Source organism: Gobio gobio, assembly GCF_949357685.1.
Source record: "Gobio gobio genome assembly, chromosome: 15".
NCBI classification, from domain to species: Eukaryota; Metazoa; Chordata; class Actinopteri; order Cypriniformes; family Gobionidae; genus Gobio; species Gobio gobio.
The window spans coordinates 17,177,002-17,191,281 of record NC_137108.1 but is presented as its reverse complement, the minus strand read 5'-3'; the positions used below and the strand labels follow the sequence as shown (position 1 = coordinate 17,191,281).

At 36.9% G+C, this 14,280-nt stretch overlaps 1 protein-coding gene across 1 annotated transcript in view; it reads right to left on the bottom strand.

Annotated features, from left to right (window-relative positions):
- ulk4 (unc-51 like kinase 4) overlaps nucleotides 1-14,280 on the bottom strand; it is a 264,458-nt gene that overhangs the window by 36,495 nt on the left and 213,683 nt on the right. Inside the window, exon 34 of the mRNA XM_079837455.1 lies at nucleotides 10,749-10,934. Within this exon, the coding sequence (XP_079693581.1) occupies nucleotides 10,749-10,934 (186 nt within the window). The remainder of the gene's footprint in view (nucleotides 1-10,748; nucleotides 10,935-14,280) is intronic.

Below are 14,280 nucleotides of genomic sequence, written 5' to 3'. Positions count from 1 at the left end.
TTTATTTTAAGATTTTTACATTCCATCTTAATGCATTTACATTTTTTTTAAAGGGAAACGCATGGCTCTGGAACAACTGTAAATCATTGATAATTACAGACACTATTGAAAAATGAACTAGCAAAACAGACGGCTGATTAGGTAACTTGTTATACTGATAGCTATAGCTAAATAGCCTACATTGCAATGGATTAGCTAGCTAAAATATATGTGGTGTGTACTTAGCTATTACACAATATTCTCATACCTCATTCTCAGTACGTGCTTTATTTGTATTTTTTGCATCCCTCTCTGACCAGCCGTTAAATATAGTCCGCTGTACAGCGCTTCTCTACATTTTTGGCGCTAACGTTACCCGTGTGCTCTCCCATTCAAACACCACTCGCGTTGTTTTGGTGAAAGTGCGACCCATTGATTGGGCGTTTCCAATCGGTTCAATGGAGGGGGAGTATTTTTTGTCTGATTTATTATGACAAACTCATATTTGATTAGGAACAAAATTGTTACAAAATAAATGAATTCTACATATTTTTCATTTGATCTACTGTGATTTTCATGTCGAAATATTGGGGGGTGCGCGGGTTACCATCCCCCCCATAAACTACGCCCCTGGCTGTGTAGATGCTAGAGCTGGGTTGACAATATTGATTTCTTGATTTTAATCAATCCTGATATGGATTCTTAAATCTCAAGATCAATATTTTAGTCTATGTTTGTTTTTGATGATGCATGAACAAAACTTCATTAAAAGTACATAGTACACATGTAGCTTTTGGCCCTGTAGCGGTTCAAAAGAAAATGCATACATTTTGAGGAAGAACATTGTTTTGGTTGTGCTTCGGCTCAGCATATGTGCTCGGGTGAATATGTTTATCCTACTGCTCATAAAACATTCACTACTAGGCTTAAGAGATAACCAGTTTAGATGGAAAGAGATGTTGCCTCTGGCTTGGCGTGCTCAGTTGGGGACACTAAATTTTTCAACTAAACATCGAAATACATCTAAATAATAAACTAAATTAACCATTTAAACTAAATTACTGATCAAATTATTGATCTAAAGCCCACACTGTCACTGTATGATACTTTTCCAGAATGGCTATACAGCTGAATAAAATTATGCTGCATTATTTTCCTGTTTAACACTGTAAAGCTGCTTTGAAACAATCTACATTGTTAAAAGCGCTATATAAATAAAGTTGACTTGACTTGACTTGACATGGAAAGGACCTCCAAGTGACTAGCTGAAGACGTTACTGCAGCTATACCCATTAATAGACCAAATGTCGACTGGCCAGGCGAAAAGCAGGAAGTACATCGCAAGAGTAAACTAGATGAGTGCTTCCTGCCGAGTAAATCACAACCTCCACCTCAGAGCCTACCTATCTTTCCGGATTCTCATACTGAGGTGTCGAGATCCTGGACTCAGCCTGTGTCTTTGGTCCATCACTATCAAACTATTCATCGATTGTGGGACTAAATTAACTATAGAGCTATAGATTAGGCTATAGAGATGCCAAGGGTTGAAGAGACACTTGCCAATTATCTCTCTCCTGCGTTGACATCGTCCTTAAAGGTTCAGATGCCACCCACCAAGCCATGCAGAGTTACATCATCCTTGTTGGGTAAAACCTATATGGCGGCGGGTCAGGCCGGGGTATTTCTGCATACGATGGCATTGTTGCAGGCATACCCAGGCCAACCTACTGAAGGACCTGTATTAGAGCAAGGGGGTCGGACCGGATGCTATTAACCCCCTCGAGTCGGCGGTCGCGCCGGCGCGAACGGCTCTTTTTTTTCTTATCAGTGCCAAAGAGACTCAAATAACTCTGTCGTTTTTTAACATTCAAGCAAGTGTTATACATCATTATATTCTATTTTTGTTTGTGTACAGTCACAATAAAAACAAATTGTTGTGCTTTTTGCAAAATAAGGGAAACAAACATGATTCGCGATCTTCAGCCTCTCTCTCAATGATGTCTAATCTGATTCTCTTCAGAAAATGACCTGTAGCTTAGTGAAACCTTGACACACAAACATGAGACATATGTCTAAAGAAACGTTGAAATGTCAGGTTTTAAATCATGTAAATCAAAACGAAAACAAATATTCTGTACTTATGTAATCTGTGTGAAAAGTGGGAGATATCAGTCAACTCATTACTGACTTATTATCTGCTAATGCGTCCGTGGGGGACCACGCGCTCATTCAGATTCAAATACAGGCAATCCATGCGTCGACGCCCACACACACATCAACTTATACAAACACAACTAGTGAAGCTATGGTTCAGATACATCGCTTTGAGTAATAATCCTGGAATAATTCTCCTCACAGAAAGCTGATTCAGAGCTCATTGTGGTAGGCTAAGTTTATTCTGTTAGCATCTGTGAATATGAAACGCAAAAAGACTGTTTAAATATAAATCCTGATGCAACATGGCAAGACTGTTTAGACAAGATTTATTTGGCCTGTTTTCGTTTTGTATAAATTGTATCTTAATTTTAATCAATGTTTTTAATATAGTTGCTTCTTATTTTATAAGTCAATATGACAGACAATAGCCTTAGCGCTGCATTGCACGCGTCTGATAAATGAACTTAAGATGGAAATGATATTTGAGTATTAGTTGCCTTTTTTACAGTGAATTTTGTTTTGTATAAATTGTATCTTAATTTTAATCAATGTTTTTAATATATTTGATATAATATAACAGACTGGTATAATAAATATATTAGTATATTTGATACCAATATAGCAGACAATAGCCTTAGCGCTGGCTCATGCATTTCACGTGTTTCTGACTGAAGCTCGAAATGATATTTGAGTATTGTGTTTATTTGATCGTTTATAAATGATTCCGAAAATATTTGCCATTGAAATGAGTGAATCTAGTTGGCCTACCTAAAGCTAATTTATTACGCAGCTCATTATTATGCAGGTCTTTGTTTCTCAGGAGTGATCACATTATTATTCATGGTTCGTTCACGCCTACTCAAATAAGGCCTGAGTAAAGAAAAAGTGTTTTACAAAATGTAAATGATTATATTGTTTAATGTGAATGAGTAGGCTCAATGATTCGCACATCAGTTTAAAGCAAAAACTCTAAACAAAAACACCCAATAATCAAAGGGCTTGTGAACACATATCTATTGTGTGTTTTGAAGCCTTAATTTTAAAACAATTTTTTTAGTTTTTTCAAAAATTATGCATAAACATTATTCTCTCAAAAATACAAGCATGTACATACATGTTGCTTACATATTATGGTAGCCCAGTTTGTGCTGAATACAGTGTGATTACACTTTTGCCATTAATGTGTTTATAAGCAACTGAAAAATGCACAAATGTCAGAGCATCAGTGGTGGAAAGAGTACTGAAAAAGCATACTCTAGTAAAAGTACTGTTACTTGTCAAAAAATGTAGTGCAAGTAGAGTAAAAGTACCTGTCCTAAATACTACTCAAAGTAAGAGTAAAACGTAGCCCTTGTAAAAGTACTCAAGAGTAGTGAGTAGTGAGTATTATGCTATGAATGTTATTCCACCTTATACCCTGCAAATTAAAAATGTAGCTTACTCTTTTATGGATGATTCTGAGTAAGAACGAAAAAAAATTAGATAAACAGTATTTCAATATTTCTCCTAGTTTTATTTTTGACTGCTAGCACTAAAAATACAGCCATGTAATATTTGAGAAAGCAACCAATAATCTGGTAACATTTATGACAACCAGTCTGTAGAGGTTTTCTTGCGGTTAATTAAAAAAGCAAAAGGTTGCAAAGCATTGTACATTAACAATTTTTATGTTAAAAAAGCAGTTCTTTCTGTTCAAGACGCATTCATTGTACTGCTTTAATTTCAATGGATGTTTTCTCTGTTAAAAGAATAGGCTACACTTCAGAAATCAGAATCGAGTAACTCACAATTTTCACCACTGATTATTTTTGCTTGTAATTAAAAACATAAACCTGATTTAAACATAAATCTGATGTTTTATGAAAGTTATTTGCTATATACATGGACTACAATTTTAAATCGCCAAGTGAGAACACATTACATTAAAATATGCACTTGTAATGAGTGTAAAATCAACATTATAATTTTCACTCAAAATCTTTTCTTTATTATTAAAAACTCTGATTCTCTTATTTTGAATATATTTTTTGATTTTCATTGGATTGTCTTTTGATTTAATTATGCTGGTATGTAGGACAAGCTTTCCTGTAGCTCAAACAGTAGAGCGTGGCGCTAGCAACGCCAAGGTCATGGATTCAATTCCCAGGGAAAGCAAGAACTGGCTAAATGTAAAATGTGTACCTTGAATGCAATGTAAGTCGCTTTGGACAAAAGCGTCTGCCAAATTCGTAAATGTAAAATGTATATTTTTGGAGTTTTATATATGATTTGTAATGAAGTGTACCGCTCCTTTAAGAAACACTTAACTTTGGACGAGTTCTCTCCTCGCTCAGTTGATAAACTACGCTGAGATGAGGATGTATGTTGGCTCACGGAGCAATTTCACGATTTAAGTCATCATACAGTAACCAGCAACAACCCCCTTTCATAAAGCGCATGTGCCTCTCACTCTAGGCTGGTCGCGGCTCCCTAACGCTATGGTTGATATGAAGGGAGTCACACGCATGACGCATGGAGACAGGACTTATTATTCGTCTCAGCCAATCACATTGACAGGACAAAAATAAACATAATGTAGTGACTGCAGGTTTAGGGAAAATAGCGCAGTAAAAGTACCGATACAACACTTAAAATGTACTCAAGTAAAAGTAAAAGTACACTGTTTTTAAACTACTTATTGAAGTACAATTCCTGAGAAAAACTACTCAATTACAGTAACGAGAGTATTTGTAATTCGTTACTTTACACCACTGCAGAGCATGTCAAAACTTCTAAAGGGCCCCAAAACAGCTCAGACTCCAAGGGGTAAAGTGCTGCAGCAGGCCACAGATGTGTCTCTCCGGACAGATGGCCTGTTTTATTAGCCATTCAATGGCAGCTATGCTGGCTGTGGGGAAGCACCTCTGGTTTTCATCTCTAATGAATAAAAGTTATTGATATTTCTTCTGGACACTCTGCTCAGGAGGCTAAGAAATTCCAGAGGTACATCTACCAAGTCATGGTCTCAAATGTATTTTAGTCTGGGACTAGGCTTAAGACTTGTCTGTGAAACTGGGGGATTGTGTGCCAAATCAAGTTCGAGGACTGGTTTGTGACAATACATTTGAATGATGCTTACTTTCATATTTCTATCCTTCCTCAACACAGGAAGTTCCTCAGGTTTGCTTTCAGAAGCGACGCTTACCAATATCAGGTTCTTCCATTTGGACTAGCCTAATTACCTCGCACCTTCACAAAGTGCATGGATGCAGCTCCGTTTGGATACCATGCCAGCATGTCATACAAGAGTTCCAGCCTGGGATCTGGCTATTGTATTATAAGGTTTGTCTATGGCACCTTTTGAGCCTATGGAGTCAGCTTCTGATGGCTTCCCTCAAGATGGCATTCTTACTCACAATTACATTTATGCATTTGGCAGACGCTTTTATCCAAAGCGACTTACAGTGCACTTATTACAGGGACAATCCCCCTGGAGCAACATGGACTAAAGCCTTGTTCAAAGACACAGTGACTGCTAAGATCGAACCAGTAACCTTCTGCGTATCAGTTCAGTGGTTTAACCCACTAGACCACCATCACCATCTCCTACCCTCTTCTCTAAAGTAATAGTAGTATGTAGGCCTAATAAACTTGAACTTTTATAAAATAAAAATAAAAAACTTTTATATTTGTTTCCACTTCTACACTTCTACAATAATCTGCTAAGTGTCTCCTTAAAAAAGAGACCAAACTTAAGTCTGTGCAACAAAAGTATTAAAGTAATTAAGAAAAAGTTAAAGGTTAAACAGTTAATACAATAAATAAATGAATAAATAAATAATTATTCGGTTTTTGGCCAAGTGCATCCGAAATGTTTTGGTTTCGGGGCAGAATTTCCATTTAGGTGCATCACTACCTTTAAGTATTCATTTTTGCACTTGATCTGATGCTACCTGCCATGCTTACTTAGCTTCCCATTTTGCCTATGTCGTGCTTGGCCTCGATAATTGCTACCTGCAGCTATGTTTATTATTCTTATTCTTATTATTTCCCCATATGATTTCTAAGAACTAATTGGAACCAATAGGAGTTGATTGATAAAGTAATTTTTTACAGATAATTTTGAAATAAATCAAGGTTTTCCATGACTGTAGGAACCCTGTTTGCCTTAATTAACTTTTCCTTTATTGGATCGTGGTGCCATTTCAGCAAAAAAGAAAAAAAGAAAAAGAAACAAAAGAGAGCAATTTTATCCACAGAAGCTCATAGGAATCGGAGTTTATTTTTCATATGAGTGCTTGAGTGTCCCTGAAGTGTCAGTCTGAGTTCGTGGCTGGGCAATGTGTGAGTGATTTGTTTGGATGAGGTCACTCTCTTCTCTCTGGTGTCTGCCAAAGCCAACAGCTCCTATCCAAATATCTGCAGTGTTTCAGCACAGATGAAGTCATCAGAAACACTGATGACTCAACCACAGGCTGGGCAAGAGGCACATACTATAAACACACACACATTCCCATGAGCAGAGGATACCCATGGATTCGCACACAATAACAAATCCACAAGTTTTACAACAGGTTTCCCAAACCTCCCCACACACATGCGCGCAAAAACATTTATCCAGACCTTTCCTGTATCTTGGAGAGTGACCATAACCCTAGATACTCATGTATGCACATCAAAAGAATGTGCTTGTATAAATCTGATATATAAATATGATTAAACTGTTTATAAAATATTATTTATCATATCATCATATCGATAAAGTCATCATGAAACAGCATTAACACCCATTTTACTTCTGTGTGAAATAGGATATCCATTTTCAATTTTATTTGATTCATTGGGAATTGATTGGTCTTTATATCAGTGGTTCTCAAATGGGGGCCTCAGTAAACTTCCAAGGGGGCCTCAAGATGAATTAAATTAAAGATGAAACAACACGTAAATTAATAAAATCTTAAAACTCTATGGGCATTTTTTCCATAATAAAAATACATTTTTTCTAGCCATGCCAAGTTCAAAAATATTTTAATAGGAAATTGGATTTTTTTTTTATCCAGTAAATCATGAAATCATGGGGCCTTATTGCTATGGATAATGGGGGGAGTCAAAAAGGTTGTGACAGGAAATTGGACGGGAGATGCTGAAAATGAGGTGTGCATAGTAATGGAAATGGATGTTTCAGAGGTGAAGCAGGTGGTTGAATTTTTACGAGAGTTTCAATGGAAAGTTTTTTTTCTTTTGGGGGGGGGGGAGGATTTGTGCACTGATGAATAATTCAAGATAAAATCAGGAACACTTAGAGTCAATTTTTATTAAATGTTGACTTCGACTACACCGTGCAAATGAAATAATCACATCTTGGCATGATTATGTAAATCCTCTCTGCCTTGCAAATGATAAAATACATTTTTATAGTTAATCGAGGCAAATTGTTGAAAACATGGATAACGAAAGGGATCCTGGGATTAATCCTGATTGAAAAATCAGTCATCATGGTCTCGCCCATCATAAAAAAGAATGATCAATGACACGCTGACTTTCACACTGTCAATGCTAATGTGATGAATGTAAACATGCCTGCTGTGTTATTTTCATCCAGACTGATGATTTATATTTTGTCCTTGCTGATATTGGACAGTCCCCCTAATCAACAAATAGATGCAGATGAGAGGATCAAGAAAGTGAGAGAGTGGAATTAAACAGGCTGATTTTGCTACTGTACCTTTAAGACTTCAATTCGTAAAATGACCTCATGATCGACTAATACATTCACATATAGAAACAGAAAAAGGAAGCAAAGAAGAAATCAACAGTCATGAGGGTCTAGGTGCTGTCCTCCTCATTCTGTATGGCTGTAACCAACTTCTCAACAGCCCAGAAGGCCACACTGCACAGGAAGCACAGTTCATGCCCTCCCACCACACACTATCCAATATTAAAGAGAGGGTTCGATCTGCCACACACAGACACATCAAATATCGAGCCAACACACTGACTGACAGCACTAGAATTTAAAATAAATAAATAAAATAATAATAAAAAAAACTCCCTGCTTGTTTCTGCTCCAGTCACACAGAAAATGTAAGGGATGGTTCACTCAAAAATAAAATTTCTGTCATTAATTACTCATCCTCATGCCGTTCCAAACCCGCAAGTCTTTCGTTCATCTTCGAAACACAAATGAAGATATTTTTGATTAAATCTGAGAGCTTTCTGTCCCTCCATAGACAGTCCATGCAACTACTACTTTGATGCTCCAAAAAGTAAAAAAAGAGATGGTAAAACTAATCCATATGAATTAAGCGGTTTAGTCAAAATTTTCTGAAGAGACTTGATCGCTTTAAATGATGAACAGATTTAATTTAGGCTTCTATTCACAAATAAACATTCATCAGCTCACACATCAGTTGTAGTAAACGGAAGATCAAGCATGTTTGCTTGATGTGTGAGAAACAGAGGTTCATTCTCATGTTACGCAGCACATTTGAGCTTCTGCAAGAACCAATGAGGTTTATTTTCGTGAGTTAAAGCAGCATGTTTGAGCTTCTTCAAGAACCAATGAGGTTCATTCTCATGTTACGCAGCACATTTGAGCTTCCTCAAGAACCAATGAGATTCCTTCTCGTGTTACACAGCACGTTTGAGCTTCTTCAAGAACCAAAGAGGTTCATTATTGTGTTACGCATCACGTTTGAGCTTCTGAAAGAACCAATGAGGTTAATTCTCGTGTGTTACGCATCATGTTCGAGCTTCTGAAAGAACCAATGAGGTTTATTCTCGTGCGTCAAGCAGGTGCAATTGAGCTTCTGTTTATGTTCACTGATCAATGTTTATAAGTGAATAAAAATCTAAATTAAATCTGTTTGTAATATAAGGCGATTGAGTCTCAACAGAAAATTTGGACTAAACCACTAAATTCATATGGATTAGTGTCCGATCTCTTTATGAACGTTTTGAAGCATCAAAGTGGTAGTTGCGTAGCCGTCGATGGAGGGACAGAAATCTCTCAGATTTAATCAAAAAGATTGAGTTCCGATGATGAAAGAAAGTCTTACGGGTTTGGAACGACATAAGGGTGTGTAATTAATGACAGAATTTAAATTTTTTGGTGAACTAGCCCTTTAAGCTAAAAAAACTGTTTTCCTTCATTTGTAATCTCCTGTTACTCTTTACTACTATTCATATCACTCCTTAGGGATTACATGGTGTATTAATAAATCAAATCAGAAAATAATAAGACTAAATAGGGCCCTTCATTTGAACTTTAATTTGTAGTCTCTCTTTCTTATTCCTCTGCTTAGTGTTAATGTTTAGCTACTAAAAGGGCTCCTACTATGCTCATTTACAGGTTAACAATTTTGTTCTCTACTAGAATTGTTTACATGATTTACTGTGTTGCCTGCTCCGATGGGTTGTGACTGGTCTACCGCTTAAAGCATGCTGAAGGAATATTCTTTATATATTCACACCGGAACACTGGACAACTCTCTGTGCTCCAGATGGCCAGTCCGCCCCTGGGCCCCTTTGTACTGTAACTTTGTAGATTGTTTACATGCACAAACAGTTATATTACACACTGAAGGAAAGGTAAAATCAAAACGAGCATAATAGGTCCCATTTAATAAATAAAATCAGAAAATAAAAAACGGATAAATATGTATGTGAAAATATTTATCTACTTAAAGGGTTAGTTCACCCAAAAATGAAAATTCTGTCATTAATTACTTACCCTCATGTCGTTCGACACCCGTAAGACCTCCGTTCATCTTCGGAACACAAATTAAGATATTTTAGTTGAAATCTGATGGCTCTGAAAGGCCTCCATTGGCACAATGCACGGTTCACTCTCAAGACCCTTAAAAGGTACTAAAGACGTCGTTACAAAGTCCATCTCACTACAGTGGTTCTACAATAACTTTATGGAGTGACGAGAATAGTTTTTGTGCGCAAAAAAACCCTAAATAATGACTTGTATAGTGATGACGATTTCAAAACACGGCCTCATGAAGCTTCGAAGCGTTATGAATCAGTGAGCCGAATCATGATTCGGATCGCGTGTCAAACCGCCAAACTGCTGAAATTTGGCGATTCAAACCGCTGAATCGACTCGCTGATTCATAACGCTTCGAAGCTTCATGATGCCGTGTTTTGAAATCGTCATCACTATATAAGTCGTTATTTAGGGTTTTTTTGCGCACAAAAACTATTCTCGCTGATTCATAAAGTTATTTTAGAACCACTGTAGTGAGATGGACTTTGTAACGACGTCTTTAGTACCTTTTAAGGGTCTTGAGAGTGAACCGTGCATTGTGCCAATGGAGGCCTTTCAGAGTCATCAGATTTCAACTAAAATATCTTAATTTGTGTTCCGAAGATGAACGGAGGTCTTACGGGTGTCGAACGACATGAGGGTAAGTAATTAATGACAGAATTTTCATTTTTGGGTGAACTAACCCTTTAAAATACACTTCAATATATTTTAAATTATATCCAATGTCACACTTTACACATATTCACCATATACAGCAAAATTGTACCGTTTGCTTTTACTGCAACATGTTATGAATCATTCACACTGCATTCATGAGTATAGCTCAGCTGGTCTCAGATCAGATTTTGCACACACTCACCAATCGTTTCAGCACGCGGAGCAGCAATTTCTGCTGTCTGGGCTCAGTGTGCATCTGCAGTGCGTGTGCCAGGCTGAGCAGCTCCTCCGGCTGCAGGCGGTCCGCACCCTCTCCTCCATACAGCTGAGCCAGCAGAGACACACTGTGACTGGCCTCCTCATACACCTCACTGTCATTACACGCCAGCTATGGGAGAGAAACACGGATATCTGAACACTTACCCAGGAACAATTTATATAAAACAAACTATGATAAATAAATATATCTATACCAAAAATGGATGCACCTCTTAATGGAAATAAATGTTGTGATATTATTTCCATCAAGAGGCGCATACATTTTTGGTTAAGATCTTGTATTGAAAAAACTTTTTACTGTGCGTTCACACCACACCATTTGTGCATGAAATTTACTTCACACCAGAAGCAAATTCGCGTCATGGGAGGGGCTTCTGCTTCTGCTCCAGTCTCGTTGCTGACATGGATTTTTCATTCAAAATCATAAAGCTTTCTGTTTATTCCCAGGTTTACATTATGTTTTGAATATCAGATGTTCTATGTCTACTGCATCTATGCTACACTAAAGCCTTGGAGAAACATTGCTGTGCACCAACTTACAGATGAAACACAGCATCCATTTTCATTCTCCTGACTTCCAAGCAAGATTGTTATTCCTGTTTCTATAATAATACGAAGATGTATCGTACAGCTCCGGGTATCCACATACAGCAACAATGATTTTGAATGAATGAATTTCCATTGTCGTTCGGATTTCTGCCTCCGCTCGTAATCACATAACTACTAGAGCAAGCTCCTGATTGGTTAACGCGCCGTGAATATCCGTGAAAGTTCGAATTTTTCAACTCACGCGTTACGCGCGTCAAACGGCCGAAATGCTCAATTCGCGCCGCAGCATGTCTATTCGCATCTTTGCATTTACTTAACATGTAAATCAGTTGTGCTTAACGCTTCATTCGTGTCTGGTGTGAACGCACCATTAAAGTTAGGATAACCTCCAACCTATCTTAAATACCCAAATGTAAGATGTTTAACACATTTATTGGGTTGTTTCAAATATTAAGCATTACAACATAACAGTAGCTAGCTAAATATAATATATATTACTACTAGTACCATGAATGTGGACGAGTACTCTAAAGTGACACCGATCGATCATTGACATGTGCGTTCACTCTGTGTAAAAATTATTCTTCATGCTCCCTCCCAACCAATCTTTCACAATTTGAGCCTGATGAATTTCAACATAGTTATCCTGGAATATGGCCGTGATGTGTATTCCTACATGGTTGTTTAAGAAATGAAAAGCTACACATTCCATCAATTGGGGTTAGAAGAACTGTTGCCAAATGAATAAAATGCTAGAAACATAATAATTACAGCAATAATGATCCAATTATTGACTCCATGCCTATTTAAATACAAACATCGATTTATAAATGTTTTTGGCTGGGCAGTGTATATTACAAACAAACTATTTTGACATTGAAAAAATTACACACTGGTCTACAAATAGCAGAGTTAATGAGAAAATCTTTTCAAAATGTCAATATACCTGCATCTATATAACAGTTTGAAAGAACAGGCTGAATTATTGAACAGCTGAGCCGCAGCCAAACTCTCCCTTCACGCAAATGTTCCTCAGACTTTTATATTGCTCTTCTATTGCTTTTAGCAAATATGAAACTATATCCTTCATAAGCCTCAATGTCCATGTATGGTCAATAGCAATTGTCTAGAGAATCTATCTTATATATTTATTTTAGAACTTCTTACTAGGTGCTATATGTTTCTTTCAGACTTTTAGGTGAACATAATATGAAAAACAAGATTTTTTTCTAGCTTTTTTGAAATGTACATTTGGCAGATACTTTTATCCAAAGTAATTGCATTCAAGGTATACATTTGGTCAAGTTTATGCGTATTCCCTGGGAATCAAACCCATAAACCAAGTTTGATGAATAATGCAGACGACTCTGCTACAAATGTCTCTCGGAAATCATGGCTTAGACATTCAGATTCAACAACTTGATTAATTTTTTAGATGTTAGTCAAAACAGAAAAACATATCAGTCAATCATATCAGGTCAGTTGCATAAATAGGTCTAAGGGTACAACAGAAAAGTTCTGTAATCCAAAATTGGAAACAAGAAATCTGGCCACAATGAAACTAGAGTTTGATGCCACAAAACTATATTTAAAGGGATAGTTCAAACAAAAATGAAAGATTTTGTCATTATATATTTACCCTTATGTTGTTTCAAACCTGTAGGCAGAATGTTATGAACTCTCAGCCTCAGTCACCATTCTCTTTCATTGCATACTGTTTTTCATACAATGACAGTTAACTCTTTCCACACCATTGACGGAATTTTCCATCATTTACGACAACACCTCACTGTCGGAATTCCCTGGGCAATCTCTGTTTTTCGTTGTTATAAGGTAGGGGGTGCTTTTACAAATCTTCTGAAAGAGAACAGAATCTCCAGGTCCAAAAACAAGCGAAGAAGCAGAAACAAATCAATAGAAGCATTGCTTACGCACACGTAAGCTAACGCGATCATCAAAACTTAAACGGCATGTAAATCAAAAAAGCCCAAGTTACAGAATGAAATGTCGAACCCAGGAAGAGCAAAGTTTCGGGGGTGTTGATGGCAGCGATCTACTCCATCTATGGCGGTGTCCGAAATCGGCCCCCATAGCCTTAAATAGGGCAATATTCGAGGGGACAGCTATTTGTAGTGGTGTCCGGAACCACGGTGAATGTTATCGAGCGCACTTCAATCCCACAATTTTCTCAACTTTTTGTTAAAAATTATTTATTATTATTTTTTATTTTTTTTCATTAACTCAAGTTAATAGAATAAAAAATGCATGAAGCTAGAATAAAAAGGTTCAAAATTACCCCCCCAAAAAATGCTGGTGCTGGCTGGCAACTATTTAAAAAAAATGCAAAAACAGAATTCAAGCGACCTAAAAAAATAGTCCTTCTGCTCGCTGCTCATCACAGCCATTGTGGCTAGTTTGGCCACGTGTAAGACTGAGATAAGAGGATGGAAAAATGTTCAAGCAGAACTAAATTATGACTAACATTATAAGTGGAGTTCAGAGAAATAATCAAAATGCAAGGGTAGAATATGTGCAGTCTCTCAACATTTTTGACTCCAAGGCCCTCTGTTGAAATAAATTCTGTTGTAATTATGACGACGATCTTGTTTTCAAATGTTTCTATTAGCAGAAACTGCTAGTGCTGATATATAAAATGTAATTAATGATTCATTTTGTGATTCCAGATCCAAGATTCTGTATGTTCTTAAAAAAAAAAAAAAAAGTTATTGAGATGTCATCATGCACCCATCTTAGAAGTTTGTTGATGCCCCCCGATTGAGAACCACATAGATGTAGTCTGATTCCTGAACAAATGACTCGAGTCAATTCTATTTAGTGAATAAAACATACAGCTTCAGCTAATTGTGAGACTTAAATCGGTGTCAAATCGGTGTTAAATCGGTGTC